The sequence below is a fragment of the Schistocerca serialis genome, chromosome 2, assembly GCF_023864345.2.
Source record: "Schistocerca serialis cubense isolate TAMUIC-IGC-003099 chromosome 2, iqSchSeri2.2, whole genome shotgun sequence".
Lineage (NCBI taxonomy): Eukaryota > Metazoa > Arthropoda > Insecta > Orthoptera > Acrididae > Schistocerca > Schistocerca serialis.
The window spans coordinates 839007659-839030315 of record NC_064639.1 but is presented as its reverse complement, the minus strand read 5'-3'; the positions used below and the strand labels follow the sequence as shown (position 1 = coordinate 839030315).

The following is a 22657-nucleotide window of genomic DNA, read 5'->3' as shown; positions in this document are numbered from 1 at the left end:
TTCTGCAACCAACCATTCGGAGGGTCCTAAGGAAAAGATTAGTAATGAAACCTTATTGTCTACAATTGGTTCAAGCCTTTTCCAAAGCTGATAAGGTGGAAAGAATAGAGTTCTGTGAGTTTGTCCTTGAGCAAATGGAAACAGATGACCAGTTCATTTCAAAGCTTGTGCTTAATGGTGAAACAACATTTCACACATCAGGGAAAGTCAGTCGGCACAGTGTCTGTACATGAGGCACTGACAGCCCACGGGAAAGAAGCCAACATGAATATCATTCACCTAAGGTGAATGTTTTCTGCACCATTTCAGCCAGTAAAGTTTTTGGTCCCTTTTTCTTTGAAGGTACCTGTTTGTGAATGTTGCAGAATTGGCTTTTCCCTCAACTCGAAGAAGCATGCCAATTCATATTGCGACAGGATGAGGCACCAACCCATTGGCACTTATCTGTCCGTGCCTATCTGAATGAAAGGTACCCACAGCAGTGGCTTTGCCACCAGGCAGCTCATGACAGAATACTTCACTACTGATCTCCAAGAAGCCCTGACCTATGTCCTGTGTGATGTTTCTTCCCCCCCCCCCCCCCCCCCAATCCGGAGTGGGGAGGGCGGGCATGTTAAAGATATGGTGTTTCGACCACCTCTACCAGCTAACATGGAAGAACTAATGCCCGTGTTACACGATGCGCCAAAACCGCACACTTCTGCACCAGCGCCCCAAGTGGGCATATCTGTAACTACATACTGGCTCACTTAGACCCATCACACCATCCACTTGGGATATACCTGGCGCACATGTGCAGTAGACGGTAATAACATGCGAAACGCAAACAGAACTGTCTGATCTCTTATAAAGTTGTTCGTTCTACCATGCGAAAATCTAGGGGGACCGTATGATGTATTGGAACATCATTCCTTCAAATTATTTCTGTGAGCTCAATGTTCTTATTTAATAAGAAATTGTCTTTGATCATCATTTATTAAGTAATTGTTATTCTCTTATTTGAGTTATTACTATTCTGAATTACAGACTCAGCAGTTAATTTTATATTACGGTACTTGGTTACACAGGTATATATGTATCTAAATTTTCATTTATACAACATTTTGCACATGGAGGACCCACTTGTTTTTGGAGATTTTACCCAGACAGTGACAGTAAATCTTCGGATTAGGGCAGAACGACGACAAAAACGAAAAGCCAGACATTGCTGGGTTCGACCCTGGCTGGAAAGAAGGAATGAAGACAGGAGAATGTATTCACTGCTTGTAAAAGAACTGAAGCCCGAAGATCCACAAGAATTTTGGAATTCTGTGAGGATGGACATGGCCTGTTTCGGGAATCTGCTGTCTATAATAGAAGATGGAATTAGCAAGTGTGACACATTCATGAGGGAGGCTCTCTCACCTTCTCGAAAGTGGGAATTAAATCGTATGTTTATATGTTTTGTGACCACACCAATAAAATACCGGTACACACCCTGTTATGTTGCAGACTGGTTATAACATTATGTTTCCTGGTGACTGGGGAATCTTTTAAGTGTTTGGCTTTTAGCCACAGAATAGCACAGTCCACCAGTTCAAAAGTTGTTGTTGATGTGTGCCATGCAATTTGCAAAACTTTAAATGCTCAGTACTTAAAGGTGCATTTGTGTTATTTTTCAGGGTTTGGAAATTGTGTATGTGCTACTCAGAATTTTGCAGTTCTTATCTGCCGCACTGGGCGTAACTGCACAGACTTTCTCACGTATCACTGCCAGTTTCTCTTTCCGGCATGCTAAAATAAAGCAACAGATGAAATCAAGTCCAACATGAACCTTCATAAGCTAAGGCAGTACAATACAAATCAAAAATCACCATTTATCATTATAAACAGCCAGTATAAAAAAAGTCTGCTGTTGAAAAAAAATAAATAAATAAAAAAATAATAAAATAAAAATTCTGCATTTATGAAAATCTACTTACTGAAAAAATGCGGAACATCCCCAACCCGAAAATCTGAAATTAGCCACTAGCCACCTAAAAATAAGCCAACAACAAGCAGAAAGCACTACCATACTCCCTTCTGTGCATGTGCGAGTTATCACTACCTGGTGTGCATACGCGGATTGACGGCAGTTTAGAACTGCTGTCTGTTCTGGTGCACGGATAATGTGTTTGCTAATTTTCGTAGTTTCACCTGTTCTACCACTAGATGGCCGTTGCGCTAGACTAGTGCTGTTCACAGCAGACCGTCGTGTAATACCCACTTAGTGAAAGAGTAACTGCAGCTATCCGAGCTGTTACTCCGGAAATGCTACCAGAGAGTGTGTAACGAGATTGAGTATCAGGTTGATGTCACTCGAATGTCTGCACAACGATTAATTGTCCATCGTTCCATCATGTTTCTTTGATTAAATACAGATTTTCGAAGTTGTGGTATCCTTTTTGAATCACCCTGTATGTTAATGACTTGCCACTCTTATCTTCATGAAGATAAAAAGCTAGTTGTTTTTTCTGATGATGATATAAGTATAGTAATCACATCCAACAATCAAGAATTAGCTGAGGAAATTGTAAATAAAGTCTTTCAGTAAATTTCAAGAGGTTCTCTGCAAATGGTCTCTCACTAACTTTTGAGAAAACAAGAGTATATGGCATAACACCTTTGATAAATATAGCCTTTGAACAAAAGTCTGTTACTAAGGCAGAATATTCAAGATATCTGGGTGTGTGTGCTTTGATGAGTAACCGAACTGGAAGAAACATATTGATGACCTGCTGAAACATTTGACTTCGGCTACATAGGCTATTAGGGTTATTGCAAATTTTGGTGGTAAACATATATCAGTAAATTAGCCTACTATGCCTATTTTTGTTCACTGCTTTCATATGAAATAATATTTTGGAGTAATTTATCATTAAGAGAAAGCTTATTCATTGCACAAAAGCATGTAATCAGATGTTGGCTTTTGTCAGATTTTGTGCTGGGTTGCCCCCCCCCCCCCCCCCCCAAATTGCGTTTGAGCCCCTCCCTCCCCCCACATTCCATGGTTGGTGTCTAATTTGTTGTTAGTTTTTTTTCTGAATTTGGTATTGGTGTCTTGCCAAAATATGTGTTGTTTTTTGGCTAAATTTGGTGCTGAATTTTTGGCCAAATTTGGTGATATTTTCATCATCATGTCAAAGTTCTTTACATATGAAAAGAACTATTTTTTTAAGATGAACATCATCCTTGCGATTAGAAACCATTTCAGCATTCATTAACTACTGTTTACAAATATTAAACAACTGCCATCCTCAGTATAAGATTTTTATTGGGAAAGTAACAGATTTTTGAAAAATTATATTAAAAAATTTGCCAGTTTCATGTTATTTCACTAAAAAACCTGTATTTTTTGCTTTATTATTTTTGCAATATTTTCCTGTCGCTACTAATTGAAATAATACTTAAATGTAAATTTATTCATTCCATATTTGGTCATTCTCATGTTTATAATATTCCTCACAAGTGCTTTCAGTATTAACAATGAGCGTAATTACAAATATGTGAACTTGGAATTTTTGTTATATTGTTTCAGAGGTGGAACCCATTCTGGAGGAACCCCAGGACCAGTTTGCCATTGAGTTGTAGTGCTCTGTGGACATAGTGGAAGAACATGACAGGCAACATCCTGCCAAGTGCCATATGCTATTTGCACTGAAACAGTTTTCTCCCTGTCTGTCTATAGCACTGTCATCTTGCTACTTTGCAATCAACTTTCACGATCAGGGATTGGTACTGGTATTCTGATGGAAAGTATTGTTCATGTGGAGTGCCCTGCTTAAGTCAGTTTATAGTTGGGTTACAGTGTGTGGCTTTTTATTACAGAATTTTGTAATACCTTACTGTTTAATCTGTTTACTTACTTTTACGTCTACTTTAAAGAAAGCACCAAGAAAAAACATAAAAATGATATAAGTGCAAAATAGGTATATTAATTGTGAAGCTTGTTTGGTAGCAGGAATTATCTGGCTAATGGATGTTTGTATTGCAGTTATATGTGAGTGCCATGTTATGATATGAACTGCCAGTTGGAGAATGTCACTATTGTAAGACTGCAATCTTTCTCCATCCTGGGAACTAGTCCCTAAGTGTGTGCACATGTTCCATCTTGCCCTTCAAATTTGGAGGTTGTAAAATATTTGGTGCACTGGGTGCATTTAAATACAAATTGTGTGATAATTGAGATTGTAGGCTCAGCCAGATCTCAATAAAGCAATTTTTAACAGAACATGTAAATGCCTTATTGAATTATTATTACCTAAATCTCATTAGCATTGTACATGTTCTTCTTGCCCTGCCCATCTAGACCCTCATTTTATTTTATATCCCAAAATGTGCGCAAATTGTTCAGGTGATGTAAGATGCAAAAAACAAAGAAAAGAGAACAAGAAATGTTATCAACATGGCATGAGGAACATTCCTGTATACTATTTCAAAAAGAAGCTATGTACTGTCGTGATAAATGTAAATTAATTTCTTACACAAGAGAAAGTAAATATCTGTTGTCATAATAAATTGAAGCCATTAGATCAGGACCAGAAACAGGCAGATAAGTAATTGGACGGCCTTCGTTCATTACTACTGCACAGACGAGAGCCTGTTAGTTGCAGCTTACAAATTGTTTACTGTTTCAGATTCAACATTAAGGGTGACAAATCTCATTTTTAAGATGGACGTGACATCATAAAATAGGTGGAAGTAATATAATTTTATATTCCTGTTCTTGCATCACTTTCTTATCGTACCACCATGTATCGTACTCCCAAGGAAACAGATTTCCCATCATTGCTAATTTTGCATTAACTTAAGTTAAAAGGGCATTAAATAATGTCCACAATCACACAGCTTTTTGAATAGAATTACCGGTTTCAGCTATGCATGAGCTATCTTCAGACTCTACAATAGAAGTAAAAGGAAGTAAGTTACTAGATGAAATTAAAAACGAGTGACAGAAGTTGTAACAAAAACACAATATACCTCCCATTCTGGTGCACTGCAAAAAGTCAAAACATGTAAAAATAACCAGAGCCAAAACTGCAATGCCTGCTTTAACTGATCATATATAGGATGCATAGCAATTTAAGAGTCGTTCATGCAGACGTAACATGCAAACCAATGTAAAAAAAGAAAAAAAATTAAAATGAATTTCATTTAAAAGTACAACTCTTAGAAAAAAATTCTCAGTTGTATTCATTTTCTGACAGTTCAGAGTGGTCAAAATTTAACAAAATTTTCTTAAAAAAGAGAAAGGATTACAGAAATCATTTTAAAATTGAATATATTATGAGGGTTAGAAAAACAGACCTTATAAAGGCAGAAGATGGCATAAACTTGGAGAACATGCAATTGTCCAGATTCTCATATCCCAGTTTATATTTTGATTGGGACAGTTAGTAACAAAAGTGAAATGGGGATGGACATAGAGTAATGAAAAGAAGCAAATTTTTGGAAATACTTAAATAAAATAGCAGATTTCATAATTTATAGTGAGAAGATAGTGAAGTGCAGCAGTCGTTGCTAAATGGCGCAAGTTACTCATACTTTGAGTAGTTACTTGAGAAGTTACTTCAACTTTGCTGCAGTTCTTATGCTATTCAAAGTAAAAGGCTTTCTTCCAGGGAGTAGTGCACTGCTCCATATGCTGTGCATTCACAATAGATGCATAGATGATAGCAATACTGTTGATCTTTCCAAATCTTCAATGGTACCTGGCATTACTTCTCACTAGCAACACAAATGTCAGGAAATGAGTTCCTCAGAGATTTGGTTGAAGACACTTTGCTTGTAAAGAACATGGTCAGGATGCTGTGTCTCATTAGAAAACAGTTCTAGTTCCTCCAAAATGTTGAGGTATCTACTTTTAGAAGCAGTATGCAATTGTGCAAATTATTTACTATACCTCTTATTCTGTTTTAATTTTTAAATACTCACCAAAAACGCAGGTATTTGTGTGTTCTTCAGATCTTGTTTCAAAGGCACTTTCCATGTGTCCAACATGAAAGCAACTGCGACCATTACAAGTAATTTTATAAATGCCTGACTGTAAAAATTTACTGTGATCCTGGCCAATCTTATGGCAAAGACACAGTGACAGTTCATGGATTTTTTTTCGTGGGGGTTCACAGGAAGATGAACAACAAAGATCCATCTAACTAACATAAAAAGGCGAAAACTGAATAACAAAATAGTTGCTAGAGGAAAGATGCTTATCTTACAGTGAATGTTTGTAAGAAAACCCCATTCTCTCTCCTTAGAAGCAGAGAATCTGTCAACAACGCATTCACAAAAATCGTCAATGCTGTGAATGAAGTCCTTGTTGGAGAATGCTATCAGCCTATCTTGACTCGTTACTTAGCAGAAAAGTTTTTATTCTCTTCTGGGTAGAGAAAGATCACTCCGCTTTAGACATTGTCACCAGTATGGTAACGATCACTTTCAGGAGTTTCATTGTTCATCTAAAAGGCTGAATTTCGAGCAGTAATTGCAGAACTGGAACAGTGCCTGTGAAAGTCCTAAACTTATTCTTCCCGTATGGTATCTGAAGCTCCATTTTCAGCTTATTGCATTAAAGAAAAATACATATTCCCCAAGACCTCTGCAGCAACTTTTGTGGAAACTGGCTTGTACTGTGCTGCACATGTTAGTACTGTACTTAGCCATATTTGTAATTTTTCCTTTAGGAATAGTCAGTTTCCTTAATGATTAAAGTACTCAGTAGAAAAGCCACTTTATCAGAAGGGAGAAAGGGATAATGTAGAAAATTTTAGACCTATTTCTAAGCCATCAGCATTTGCTAAAGTTATTGAAAAGGCTGTGTATGTAAGGATAACTCATCTTCGCTATGAACTGTACAGATCGGCTTTAGAAGTCGTTTAACAACTGAAAATGTCATATTCTATTCTCTCTGTGAGGTACTGGATGGGTTAAACAAAAGATTTTGAACGCTAGGCATGTTTTTTGATTTAACTAAGGTGTTTGTGTTGATCACAAAATATTGCTCCAGAAGTTGGACCATTACGGAATACGGGGAGTAGCTCACAATTGGTTCACGTCTTCCTTTCATAACAGACAGCAAAAGGTCATTATTCACAGTGTTGAGAATGGCTGTGATGTGGGGTCTGTGAGGTAACAGGCGAATTGTGGCGCCCTGAAAATATTCTAAGTTGGCGTGACCGCACAGGCTGTTCGGCCAGCCGGGGCCGGCAGCAAACACGTGATATCAAACATCAGCTGGATGAGAGGGGTAGCCCCAGCACATGGTCCAGCCGTGTGGCTGGGAATTCCATTGTGTCGCTGGGAGTGCCAAAGATGGCGGACTTGTGAAACATTAATGGCAGACATTTCACAGTTCGTATAGAAATTAATAGTAGTCAGATGAATCATGATACCTCAAAAAGAAACATGTACATTACTATTATTTGCACAATGATTCTGATCGTGTAATCAGATTTTCAATATCTTTATTAGTTTGAAGTTTAGGATCTGACGGTAAATTATACAAGTAATGCCCAGCAATGAATTTCCAAATTATAAACGCTTCATCTAATTTTATCGATAGATGTGTCTTTAAAAAGTTATTAGTGTAAACGTAAATTGGTGTAAATTACAGGCATGTAACTTGAATAGTACATGAGTTATTTGAGGTCAAAATGGCTGATTACTATCAATTGTGTCAGGCCATAAGTACTCCACAATTACATGAAAAAATGGCTCGCCTACCTTTTGTTGCTATTCCTTTGATATATGTTTATTTAATTGGTTTATGTGTTTAATAATGTGTGTTAGAGCATGTTTATGGTCCAGCCGTAGGAATAGTTATTTAATTTCTAGTATTTAAGTGTAAATCCAGTATTTGGTATGTTTTTCAATATGTTTGTGAGTGCACGTTAGCTTGGAGACATGGAGGGAGCGCTCTAGCCAATCACAGCACTTGTTACTAAGAAAGATGTATGGAGGTTGGGGAGGAGCATGGTTTTTCGGAGAGGACACGAGGTAGTTTGGGAGAGTGCGGCACGGGGCAGTACGGTGCTGGACGCGACGGCGCGACAGAAGCATGGTCACGAGGGAGACTTGGAGAGTGTGGAGTCGTTTGCGCGTGGTCGCGAGAGATAGAAATACTTCGGAGTGAGGATTTGTGCACTTGTGAGATTTCCGTAGCTTCTACAGTGAAGACGTAGTTTGCATTTAGAAATGAATATCTCACTAGCTATGTTGTTGTTCATAGCTAATTACGTGCAGTACCAATCTATTGTTTCCCTGCTATTCAACTTATATTTTATTTAATTGCTGGACCATCAACACCAATAAGCCTTTTGCAGAAATATACCACATTTTCAAAAGTACTTCTACTATCGTACTCATCATTTCAAGTTGTTAAGATAGTACCAGCAGATTTTATTTAACTGCAATCTTTCATTTATAAATTTATATGTTACATTCCTAATTCACAATTGCTGATTCATGTGTGTATTCTTATCGTATACTGTAGACTCAGCAGTATTTGGCCTGTAAAGTGGCAACTATGTATCCCAGCCACTAGATAATGAACTCAGCCAAAACTTTTAATATTTCAATGTTGAGTCGGAGGGGATGTAGTTGAGGGCCACCACACCAACTATCATTTCATTTATTGTTAAGTGAAAGCCCGCAGGTCTGAGTGGGGTAGAGTCAAATAGGGGGGTGCTCCAGGGATCAGTGTTGGTTCCACACCTGTTTATTTATGTAAATGATATGCCCTCTAGTATTATGGGTAACTCTAAAATATTTCTGTTTGCCCCCCTTCTAACAGCCGTGTACCGCAAGTCTCTAGAGGAACGGAAGGTTCCAAATGATTGGAAAAGAGCACAGGTAGTCCCAGTCTTCAAGAAGGGTCGTCGAGCAGATGCGCAAAACTATAGACCTATATCTCTGATGTCGATCTGTTGTAGAATTTTAGAACATGTTTTTTGCTCGCGTATCATGTCGTTTTTGGAAACCCAAAATCTACTCTGTAGGAATCAACATGGATTCCGGAAACAGCGATTGTGTGGGACCCAACTCGCTTTATTTGTTCATGAGACCCAGAAAATATTAGATACAGGCTCCCAGGTAGATGCTATTTTCCTTGACTTCCAGAAGGCATTCGATACAGTTCCGCACTGTCGCCTGATAAACAAAGTAAGAGCCTACGGAATATCAGACCAGCTGTGTGGCTGGATTGAAGAGTTTTTAGCAAACAGAACACAGCATGTTGTTATCAATGGAGAGACATTAAAGTAACTCTGGTGTGCCACAGGGGAGTGTTATGGGACCATTGCTTTTCACAATATATATAAATGACATAGTAGATAGTGTCGGAAGTTCCATGCGGCTTTTCGCGGATGATGCTGTAGTATACAGAGAAGTTGCAGCATTAGAAAATTGTCGCAAAATGCAGGAAGATCTGCAGCGGATAGGCACTTGGTGCAGGGAGTGGCAACTGACCCTTAACATAGACAAATGTAATGTATTGCGAATACATAGAAAGAAGGATCCTTTATTGTATGATTATATGATAGCGGAACAAACACTGGTAGCAGTTACTTCTGTAAAATATCTGGGAGTATGCGTGCGGAACGATTTGAAGTGGAATGATCATGTAAAATTAATTGTTGGTAAGGCGGGTACCAGGTTGAGATTCATTGGGAGAGTCCTTAGAAAATGTAGTCCGTCAACAAAGGAGGTGGCTTACAAAACACTCGTTCGACCTATACTTGAGTATTGCTCATCAGTGTGGGATCCGTACCAGATCGGGTTGACGGAGGAAATAGAGAAAATCCAAAGAAGAGCGGCGCGTTTCGTCACAGGGTTATTTGGTAACCGTGATAGCATTACGGAGATTTTTAGCAAACTCAAGTGGCAGACTCTGCAAGAGAGGCGCTCTGCATCGTGGTGTAGCTTGCTCGCCAGGTTTCGAGAGGGTGCGTTTCTGGATGAGGTATCGACTATATTGCTTCCCCCTACTTATACCTCCCAAGGAGATCATGAATGTAAAATTAGAGAGATTCGAGCACGCACGGAGGCTTTCAGACAGTCCTTCCCGCGAACCATACGCGACTGGAACAGAAAAGGGAGGTAATGACAGTGGCACGTAAAGAGCCCTCCGCCACACCGGTGGGTGGCTTGCGGAGTATAAATGTAGATGTAGATGACACTAGCTTGGTAGTAAAGGATGTTGTGCGCAATATTGGCCCGGTTTCGAACAGTGTAGTTCATGACACAAGTTCATGGTTTGTAGGAAATAAACTAACGCTAAACACGGTAAGACTCAGTTCATAATTCAACAAAACCCAGTGTTTTAATTTCAGAGAATGGGCATGTGATTACTGAAGCTGAACAATTCAAATTTCTAGGTGTTCAGATAGATAGTAAACTGTTGTGGAAAGTCCACGTTCACGATCTTGTTCGAAGACTTAATGCTGCCATTTTTACTATTCGAATGGTGTCTGAAGTGAGTGATTGACATGAAAATTAGTCTTCTTTGCTTATTTTCATTTGATTATGTCACATGGTATTATATTTTGGGGTAACTCTTCCCATTCTGAAAGGATATTTTTGGCTCAGAAATGGGCAGTTCGGGGGCAATAGGTGGTGTAAGTTCGCAAACCTCTTGTCGCCCCCTGTTCACGAGCCTGGGTATTTTGACATTGGCTTCTCTATACATATATTCTTTAGCGTCATTTCTTATTAACAATATTAGCTTATTCCCAAGAATGAGCAGCTTTCACACAGTTAATACTCGTCAGAAATCCAACCTGCATTTGGATCATAATTTCTTAACTCTTGTGCAGAAAGGTGTGCAGTATACTGCTGCATCCATTTTCAATAAACTACTACAAGAATTCAAAAATGTCAGCAGTAATCCACACGCTTTCAAATCAGAACTGAAGAGTTTCCTCATAGGTCACTCCTTCTGTAATGTTGAGGAGTTCCTTGAAAAATCGAGCTGATTCTTATGTTATATTGTTGATTGTGTTTACTGAAACTTAGGGCTTGACTTTTTTTGGGTTCATAAACACTTTATTTTTGTCTGTTATTCCTTTTACGTTGTTATTTCATGTACTGACATGTTCCATAACCTTGGAGATTTGCTCCCCAATTTGGTCCTATGGAACTTGACGTGTAAATAAATATGAAACAAACTTTTCAGAATTAGTTAAAATTACAGCATTGAGATGCCCTGTGAAGTCAAAGCGTTCAGCAACTTTCAAAGCATTCAGCAACTTGAGTGATAATTGTATCACATACTTCTTTTGCGGCAACATTTTTTGGAACTTTGTCTTCCTGTCTCCATCTCTTCACAAGATACAGCAACTCTTTGCACGTGAGAATAGTGTCAATGTTGCTACCTCAGATATCCTGTATGGCTCTTTTCAAATGTTTTATCTTTGTTGTACAGTCAGTGGGCCATCTGCCCATTTTTATAATTGACTGTACAATGTGTCAGCGTGTGGCATAACATGATTGAATGCAGATAACCAAAATTGAAATGTTCGGTCATCTAATTTTAGGCGAAGCTCTCTCTCTTGAGTAATAGTTTCCTGAGGTGTAAGCTCAATTATCTCTAGGCATTTAGAAGCGAGTCCATTGTTGTACACAACTTCCACAGTACTTGATTTAAAATTCCATCTCATGCTGGATACATGAGGCACTTTCCCATTCACTGTGTCAGTTAGCATCACTGTATGCTGGTGTGGAGAGAGAAAAAAAAACCCTTGTAGTTTGGGCTAAAATCCATTTCAACTTGTAGGCATAACAATGAACAAAATAGGCATGTTTAAAATGCTCTTGTAGAAAAGTTTGTATGACTGAACAATGACCACTCACAAGAGCTGTACCACTGCAGCTCTGAAAAATAACTGTGTGAATCATCCACAATATCCAGTAAAATTTCTTTAAGTGATCGCCTAACATTTCTACATCTTGTTCATGAGAAGTGACGGAAGTCCTAAACCTGTCTACAGGTCTACCCTGAGACAAAGATAATGACAAACTGTGAAATTGTTGAAATATCAGTTGTCTCATCTGCAATAACAGCAAAATCAGCAGCAGCAATTTCCTTCCTTACTCGGTCATGACATACCTCCAGCATATAAGAAAGTAAATCATTTTTAACATGTTTCGAAGTGCCTTCGAAAATAGGAGCCTTCGAAAGATGGTTGCTAAGCACATTTAGTTCAGCAGTCAAATTTACAACACCATGTGTAATTCCTGGAGCTGATGAATCACTCATTCATCATGTTCATGAAGAACGAGCTCAAAAGGACCACAAAATTTAATACTGTACACAATTTTAGAGAGTACGTAATGGTTTTAATGAATATGAGCATTGTGTATTTCAGTTGATTGTCTATAAGCTCTGTCGAACTGTTGTCTAATATTGTGTTTCCCTAAAAGATTGTGCTCTAGCTATACGATCTTATGTCATTTTAGACTGCTTATGTTTTGTTACCTTCTGTGATAAATTTCGCAGATTCTGAATGCCTCTTAGCATCCAAGTCATTCCAAACCCAGTGTTTTCGTTCTCAAACAAAAAGCACGGAGAACAGTACAGTTTGTTCATAATATCACAACCAAATATGCAGTCTACTTTCCCCTAAATGTCTGGTCTGAACATCCTTACAATTTCTTTACTTTTATTATTATTTTTCATGACTGACTTGATATCTGGTGTCCCTTTTGCTACATCCTTGATACGCAGCTTATCTTCAAGAGATGGGGGAAGAGAAATTAGTTTCCCCTAAATCTCTGCACTGAATTATCACACACATTAATTTCACACTGCAGAGACTATATGCCTGAGCACTCAGTATTCAATCTCACAACTGCTTATTGAATCCTTCTGTGTGACAAACTGTAAAGGCTGGTCTCAGTATTGGTAACTTCACTACAATAAATAAGAGAAAATTCCTGTCAACTGTTGCTAAGTAGACATTTATTATTTCAGTTTCAGAAATATGACTGCTCACAAGGATAAAGAACACATTAGATATAATGCACAGAATACTGTACATATGAATTAGATTCAAAATCTGCTATTTGTCACGGTTGGGAGGAAGTAGAACCACAACAACAGGAGGAAAAGTGGATACACGGCAGAACATTGCTCTAGTGCTCAGACTTGGAGTGACCTGCTGCCCCTGTAACATCCTGCACCCCTCGCTAATGAAGTCAGACTTTAATTTGGTCTTCAGGGTGCAGAACAGAATTTTACACCTGGGTAGAACTGAGCACGCAAGAGCTGATGACCAGTTTTAAATGTGACTGTAGATGTCAGTATACAATTATCCACCATGGAGGCAGGAAAATTTATTATAATAACTTTAAAATTGTTACATACTGTAAAATTTTCTCTGATGTGAATATTTCTATTGAGGTTTATTGCCGCGTTGCACCGTAGAACGAACCGCCAGTGCAAAGAAACATTTGAAAAGTGATTTTAGTTGGAAGTCTAATTTGACATTGATTTGCGAAAACAATTTTCATTTTGTTTGAGACTCCTTGCCCTGATATTCCGTTGCGACACATTTTGTTTTCATGCTGTCATTGTTCCAATGTTTGTTTCCTAGCAATGCCATTTGTTTTTTGGTCATCTAACAAATATTTATTACATCTTTACTTTTACACCCGTTATCACAGGTTGTCTGTTTCAGGATGTTGAGTTCTTTATATATTTCTTCTTGTGACAGAGGAGCCGTATCATTCAATAATGCCTTGTATGACATGGCTCTCTTTGTCGCAAGAAGAAATAGATAAAGAACTCAATATTTCAAAACAGATAGCATGTGCTAATGGCTATAAAAGTAAAGACGTAATGAATATTTATTACAAGATCAAAAAGCAAATGACATCGCTTTGAAATAAATGTCAGAAAATGACAGCAGGAAAGCAAAATATTTCGGAATGGAATATCAGGGTAAGGTGTCTCAAAAAGTTGAAAATGATTTTCATAAATCTTATGTCTAATTAGGCTTCCAAACTAAAACCATTTGCAAATGTGTCTTCGCCATAAGACTGGCGAGAATCACAGTAATTTTTTCAGTCAGGCATTTCCAAAATTACATATGATAACTGCATTGCTTTACATTGGACAGACCTTTGAAACAAGATTTAAAGAACACTTACATACCTCCAATAAAACGACTTATGGAGATCATTTTAAAAATCAAAAACACACAATAACGGACATAACAAATATAACAAATAATTTGAAGATTTTGCACACCTCTTCCAAAAGTAAGATATCTCATCATTTTGGAGAAGCTACATTTGTGTTGCTAGTGAGAAGTGTTATCATACACTGTCAAAGGCCAGCTGAGATCAACAGTGACACCATCATCTACAGAGCTTTGTGGATGCACAGCACATAGGGCAGTGTGCCGCTCCCTGCAGGAACATCTGCTATCTTGAATATTATTTCTGCAGCTCGTGGTTTAGTGGCTAGTGTTGCTGCCTCTGGATCATGGGGTCACACGTTCTATTCCCAACTGGGTTGAGGATTTTCTCTGCCAGGGGACAGGGTGTTTATGTTGTCCTCATCATTTCATCATCATTCGTAACAGTGGCAAAATTGGAGTGTGTAAAAATTGGGACTTTGTACGGGCACTGATGACCGTGCAGTTGAGCACCCCACAACCAATCATCATCATCATCATCATCATCATAATCTATCTTGAATATTATGGAATATACTTCTATTAAATTAATAAAACATTCCATAATCTATTACATTAATAAGAACATCCCAGAATCTCTAGAATCATGAAGGCAATATTTTCTTATTTTATTTTATTTAATAGTGGGAATCAAACCAGCTGCTTTAGACTTTGTAACCCACACACCTGTAACCACTGATCACAGGGGGCAGTATGGAAAAGTGCACTTACACACACACACACACACACACACACACACACACACACACACACACACACACACACACACACACGGAAAAAATGACAACCCCAAAAAATTACTGTAGCATAACAAAATTTCAGGAACAAATTTGTCTAGGTAATATATTTAAGTGATTAATGGCAAAAATCACAGGTTAATGTAAGTGCAAAATAAGCTATTGCAAATGTGAAATGATGGTACATTAATGCAAAATGATTAATAACTGGTCTAACCAATGTTGAATGCAAGCATGCAAATGTGCATGCATTGTGCTGTAAAGGTGCCAGATGTCAATTTGTGGGATGGAGTTCCATGCCCGTTGCACTTGGTCAGTTAATACAGAGACAGTTTATGGATGACACTGTAGTTGTTGTCTGATGATGTCCCATATGTGCTCAATTGGAGGCAGATCGAGCATGCCAAGGCCACATGTTGACACAGTGTACCGTATTTACTCAAATCTAAGCCGCACTTTTTTTCCGGTTTTCGTAATCCAAAAAACCGCCTGCGGCTTAGAATCGAGTGCAAAGCAAGCGGAAGTTATGAAAAATGTTGGTACATGCCGCCACAACTAACTTCTGCCGTCGAATGTATGTAATGTAGCGCTATGCAGGCATGCTTTGTAGGCACAAAGATAAATACTGGCGCCAAAACCTCTGCGTCAGTAAATAAATTAAAAAAAAAGTTGAAGACGAGCTTTTTTCTCCGCCGCGAGTTTCGACCACTGCATTTTCATACATTATCCAACGAAGTAAATACAAATTTCGTATTGTTCATCTTCGAATGTAGCACAATTTCAGTGTACTACGAAAATCTGACTGGCATGACTGGAATGTTTGTCAATATGGCCAACTCTACGTTCTGAATTTTTTCCTATCTGTGAGAAGAGATGATTGCTAATAGGAACCTGATGAAATTTGAATCACATACAGTATTCTCTTCACCATAAGAATAATACGAATATAAACATTTTGCCATGTTTTCTTTCGTGTTTGCTGCTATCTCATTTAAATCCTGTCTGCCAAATAAACTACGAAACTAGAGTGAGACAACAGCAAACGCGGAAGAATATACGTATCGTGTCATGTTTATATTCGTATTATTCTTATGCCTAATAGTGAAACAGTCAAAAATGAAGCACAGCAAGTGACTAGATTTTTAAATCTAAGATGACTAATTTCTGTGCAGAATTTGATGTAATAAAGAAGCGGCCGCAAAGATTTTCAAACGGAGAAAAATTTTCACCCAACTCTCGTTCAGAACATGTTCTATCATACGCAGTGTATTATTTGATTCTTGTTGATCATTATCAAAGAAAGCAGCAGTGTAAGTAACAACAAATAGCAGTCTCTTGCCATTGTTTCGCTAATGAGACGATTCCTCTCTTTTTTTTTAATTGTACGCGGCGGTAGCGTGCACAAAAGCAAGCCATGCCGCGAGCCGCGACAGGCCGTAAACACGCACTATCAAAATGCGACAAACAATGCATGACACAGTGCAGTAATGCATTTTCAGCTTAAGAGTGACGCAAACACCTATAACAAAGAAAACAGCACTTATCAGATCAAAGCAAAATAAGCAATCGATTCAAACCAGACGAAGCACGTGAAAAAGGAAGGGCACCCGTGTAAATACGGACGGAGCGCGTGACGCATAGCAATGGCTACGTGGTAAAGCTTAACTGCTAAGCTTACGACTCGAACCAAACTACTGTAGCTGTATCGTCATTCATTCGACCTAAATTGTGTCTCATATTACAATGGACCAACTTTGTTTCGATTTGGAGGTGCGGCCGACAACTTTTCTCTCTCCTTGAATTTCGAGTCTCAAATTTCAGGTGCGGCTTAGATTCGGGAAATTTTTTTTTTCCTTTATTTCGAGTCTCATTTTTCAGGTGCGGCTTAGATTCGAGTAAATACGGTATAGCATGTTGGAATACAACAGCAGTATGTGGACGAGTGTTGTCCTATTGGAAAACACCGTCTGTAATGCTGTTCATGAGTGACAACACAACAGGTTAAATCACCAGACTGACATACAAATTTGTTTTCAGCCTGGACCATAATACTGCATGCAGGGCCAGTGCGTCTAGCTCATAGACATGTTGGCTGGAGGCCCTCAACTGGCCCCCTCCTAAGCAACATAATGACCATCACTGGCACTGAGGCAGAACCAGCTTCCATCAGAAAACACAACAGACCTCCACCTTGCCCTCCAACGATCTCTCGCTTGACATCACTAAAGTCACAAATGGCAGTGGTCTGGGGTGCAGTGCTAAAGAGTGTATGGCTCAGAGCCGCCCTCGAGGCAACTGATTTGTAACAGTTCATTGTGTTGCTGTGCTGCTAACAGCACTATGCAACCGCCATTCCATCACCACACCCTGTCGTTTTATTTCTCTCCTTTTCCTCTTCCCCCCCCCCCTCTTTCCTGCTCTCCATCCAACCTGCAGTACTTTACTGTCCACCACCCCCACCGTGCTCTCTCTCCCCCTCCCCACCCCAGCCTCCTCCTTACCCCCACTCAGTTGCCACTCCCATCATGCACAGGTGCTGCTGCTCGCAGTGAGGTTTCAATTGCCTGAGACTGCAGTCGTGTGTGTAAATCGCATTTGCGTGTGTGTGTGTGTGTGTGTGTGTGTGTGTTTTTTGTTGTTGACAAAGGCCTTAATGGCTGAAAGCGTTAATTGTGAGAGTCTTTTTGTTATGCCATCTGCGACTCACCATCTCCTCTATATGGTGAGTAGAAACTTTCCTTCTCATAATATTGTTACATTCCATCCTGGATTTTCCATTGTTTGATAAGGTCCAAGTGAATATTTATGCAGCTTTTTCCAGACATTATTTCATCACAGATAATTGTGCCCTCTGTGAAAAGTCTGAGGTTACTATTAATATAGTCTGCAAGGTCATCAGAATATAATGTAAACAGCAAGGGTGCCAACAAAATTCTCTGGGGTACACCTGAAGTTACTTCTATATATGCCGATGACTCTGCATCAAAGATAGCATGCTACATCCTCCCTACCAAGAAATCCTCAGTCCAGTCACAAATTTTGCTTGACACCCCATATATTGTACTTTTGGTAATAATCGTGCATGTGGTATTGAGTTAAATGCTTTTTGGAAATCAAGAAATACTGCATCCACTTGACTATATTGATTGATGACTTTAGTTTTAATGACTGGTATGCACTGTAATCAGCTGTTTTGTTTTCATATCCACTATGACACCATCATGACATCATGGATTCCACCATCTTGGATTGTGATGTCTTCAGTCAAAGTCAGTGAACTGTGCGAGTTGTCATGATGAAGTGATTGTGAAGGGGTGTGGCTGTGACATTGTGGGTAGGATACTGACCTGAGCACATGAAGTCGTGAATCTTACTAAATGTTTCCCCTTTTTGGAACAAGTCTTGACTTGCTGGCATCAGTAAATCTTAACTTACTGACTATTCCCTTTTGCTTGCTGAAGCAAGTCTCAACTTGCCTTGTCAACATTGTGACTACACTTGTTGACATCTGCGCTTTCACACTGATGCAATCTCCTTGCATTTCATACTTTGTGAACTTGAGGTAAATGCACACTTGGGGTAACACTAGTCCCCATGTCAACTGACTATTCTTTCTACACCCAGTAGAATTGAGGGATAATGGGGATCACCATATTGTCCCAGGTGTATTCAGGCAATGACATCCCATTTTTTTAATGGTTAGTGTGAATTTCGATCTGTTCTATTTCTATCTGTTCCACTCCATTCTCATCTGTTATATTTCGTTTTTTGAATGAAACTCCGATACATTCCATTTTTATTCATTCCACAGTGTATATGAATGAAATTACAATCTGCTTATTTCCGTTTTGTCATTCCCCAGTTTTGCTTAACATGGTGATGTATGGACAATTTATTACAACTTTCTTTCGATGTAAATGGAAGTGACATCACAATTCAACTTGCTGACATCTGCACATGTATATTGACACAATTTCCAAGTTTGCCGTATTCACCTAGTTGATACAGATACATGTGCAGGGGTAATGGTAGTCACTGTGTCAAATGATCATCATTGCTCCACCTGTAAACTGACCATCATTGTCCTACCCTGTATCTGATTGTCAATGCCCCACTCTGAAAATTGATAATCATTGCACCACAATAGACTGAACCATCCATTCGAGGTAATGTTAGTCACCCACAGCACATACACAGTGTCAGCTTTTGGTGTTACATTACAGTTTTAAGAACCGTAGCTAGCACCCCCAGTAGCTGACACCCCCCAGTAGGTGACACCCAGGTGATCCATCCAATAACTCCCAGATTATGGTGGTCACCCTGTAAACTGGCTGTCGTTGACCACCAGTTTTAATGGTGGTCACTTTGTAAACTGACCGTTATTACCTCACCCTGTACATGGACCAACATCACAGCTGGTAGTATCTGGGATAAAGGTGGTCACTCCGTAAACTGACCGTCCAGGAATAAAGGTAGTGACCATTGTTGCCTCCCAGACATAATGACTGTCACCTTGTAAACCATCATTGCCCCCTAGGGATAATGGTGGTCACATTGTAAATCAATCATCATTATCCCCCCAGGAGGTGATTGTCATCTACGTCTACATAACACTCTGCAAGACACTTAATGGTGTGTGGTGGAGGGTACTTGTAGTACCCCTTTCCTGTCCCATTCATGACTAGCACATGTGAAGAATGACTGCAGTAAGCCCCTATATTAGCACTAATTTATCAAATTTTCTAGTCTTTGGTCATTTTGCAAAATGCCTGTGTGCTCTCTTAAAATGTCCGTAGCAAACCTTTCTGTGATACACAACACCTCTCTTGTAACATCTACCACTGGAATTTGTTGAGCATGTCTGTGACACTCTCACACCAACTAAACGATCCCGTTATGAAACACACCACTCTTTGTTGGATCTTCTCCGTCTCTTCTATCCATCCTACCTGGTAAGAATCCCAGAATGATGAACAATACTCCACAATCAGTCAAACAAATGTCTTGTAAGCCCACTTCTTCATGGATGAGTTACATTTCCTTAAGGGGCTCCGGAACGCCCTATACTTGCAATGTTAAAATAATGATCATAAATTACATCTTTCCTCACAAAGTATTTGAGGTAGGAAGTTGAACTTTTTACAGATTATTTATTGGAATATGGGCTACAACTTAACACAGGGATTTTACAAAATTTTAGTTCAGTTATTAAAGATGATTTTTTTTTCAATTGTAATGAAAATTCACAACAGGTTTTTGCAATTTTTTATTTATATATTCAAAAATATACAGTTTTTTGGAAAAAGGCTATGTTAAATTATGCAGAAGGTACTGTGTAACATTTACTGAAAGTTTGAAACAAATATGTTTGGAAGACCCTTAGAAAACATGTAATTAGTATGAGAAAATAAAAGTTTTGGGAGTCGAGCAACAAAGATTGGATTAACTTTTTAGTGCATTCCAGGTCCATAGGATGGATCATCTTCATCCTCTGCAAACTCCTCCTCCAGTTTCCTCTTGTTCTTCCTCCTGTTTACTCTTGCTTGTATTTCTAGACTCTTTACAGCCCTGTCTGCAGCCCGAAGGCGTTCCTTGTCTAAAGCAAGCATCGCTTGTACCACGTTAGAGCCTATCTTCATTCCCATATTTCTAAATACCTTGCACCTTACAATGTTGCCATCATTGAAAGTCGCAACAGCATCATACACACCAAAGTGAAGTGTTTCTATTCCAACAAATACAGTCTTGGGGATTCTCGACCATATAACACTCTTTACACTTTCATTGGGGTTTTGAGTTTTGCCGTGAATACACTTTTTCAACAGTTCAGGTGCTGCTAACTCTCTGAAAATAGGTTTTATCACCTCCATTATTGCATGAGGCAGACTATGCTTATGAGTGTACACTTCACCAGTTAGCAATCCTTTGTTATATTTACACCAACTGTCTTCTTCTTTGGGACACAAGCTATGTTGGGGATTTTCATCGGTTGAAGAAGTATGAAAAAAAAGAGCCCAAACAGCCTTCTTCATTTCGTCGACACTTTGTGTATTTTGCCTAATAGCCATTCCATAATAGTTCTGTATTTTGTCAATTACACTGTCAGTTAACCTTCCCCTTCCATCCAACCCTTTACCATCACTGAGTTTTTGTTTTTTGTATGAAGCTTTCAGTCGCCGAAGTCTTGTTCCCATTCGCTTCTGTACGTGTCCAATACAAATTTCTGCACTACAACATCATCACCATAGGGCTTCAGTCCTTGAACATGTTTGAAACTTTTAGAATCACCGTCACCAAGGTAATTAACATATCGCACTTTATCACACGCCTCAGAACGCTGGAATATACTGGCAACACCAGCCACTTCCATTCCTCCACTACTGCCACTATAGTTAGCTTTGCAATTATTTTCATGTGTACCTTTATATATTTGTGGACATCTACAATACTTTGATATTACTGCTACATCTAAAACTTTCCCTGTATACATACTAGTGGCAGATACTACACCATGAAGAGATGTGTGTCCCCGTTTATGCCAGGTACCATCGAACGCTGCAGTCAAATCTCTGTTACCATTATTTTCCATTACTGCCTCTTCCACAGCGTTCTTCATAGATTCTATACAGACATCTTACACTTTAGACCCTATTAATTTATTACAGGTCGTAAACTTGGTTGGGGGAATTGGAAGATTCATGATGCCATAGAAAATTGCACCTGCAGTAGCACCCTTACCAACTGAACCCAAGGAATAAACAAATCTAATGTTGTGTTCGTAGATTTTGCTACCATTTTCTTCAGTTGCAGTTACTGCAACACTGTTACAAAAGGTGGTCATGTATGAACACTTATCACATTTCAGTTGTATTTCACTAGCAAGTCCTACGTGCTTTATTATGGAGAGTTCCAGACCAACTTCACTACAATGAATACATCTTACACAGTTTGAAAAAATTCCTTTGAGAACCGACATATCAAATATTTCATTCACATCCGATTCGCCCATAAAACATTCATAGTTTCCACTCATTGAACCAAGCTTCTTCTGTGAAGTATTTTCTTTCCCACTTTGACTGCTGTGGGCAGGTGTACCTGAGAGGTTAGGTTCACTCACTTGGTTATCGTCTTTATTGTTTACAGTAATAACACATACCTTTGGCTTTCCAACATTTCTCCTTTTCTTAAAAGCCTTCAGAGGATTTCTAATAACTTTACTTTTACTCATTATTATACTTCAACAAAACATAGACTCAAGAAACAGAATTAATTACGAATATTTTCGAGATAACGACAGAGTAAATAAACATGAAACAATCGACAATCACACCAGGGATATATAATGAACCATCACAGGTTAGCCACAACACATACTTTATCACACATCACTAAAATGTACCTGATGAACATGGACGTTAATAATAACACCATTTGACAGCAGTTTAACAGCGCCACAGTGGGTCACACCCATGTAGAACACATTTCAAAAAAAATTTAAAAGTAGTTGTAGTCTTCGGAATTGAATAAATTATATATCTATTAAAAGGTAATAGTCTGCAGATTCAGAAAACGCAAAAAAGTAAAAATTGAACTTTTCATGATTTTGAGCCTTTCCGGAGCCCCTGAAGAGTCTTCTTATGAATCTCAGTCTGATGTCTATTTCTCTGCTATTTGTTTTATGTGGTCATTCCACTTAAGGTTGCTCTG

The 22657-nt window shown here is 38.7% G+C and overlaps 1 protein-coding gene across 1 annotated transcript in view; it reads left to right on the top strand.

Annotated features, from left to right (window-relative positions):
- LOC126458108 (eukaryotic translation initiation factor 4E-binding protein) overlaps window positions 1-4249 on the top strand; it is a 28036-nt gene extending 23787 nt beyond the window's left edge. The window contains exon 3 of the mRNA XM_050094937.1: window positions 3557-4249. Coding sequence (XP_049950894.1) covers window positions 3557-3609 — 53 coding nt within the window. The 3' untranslated portion in view covers window positions 3610-4249. The remainder of the gene's footprint in view (window positions 1-3556) is intronic.
- The last annotated feature ends 18408 nt before the right edge of the window (window positions 4250-22657 follow it).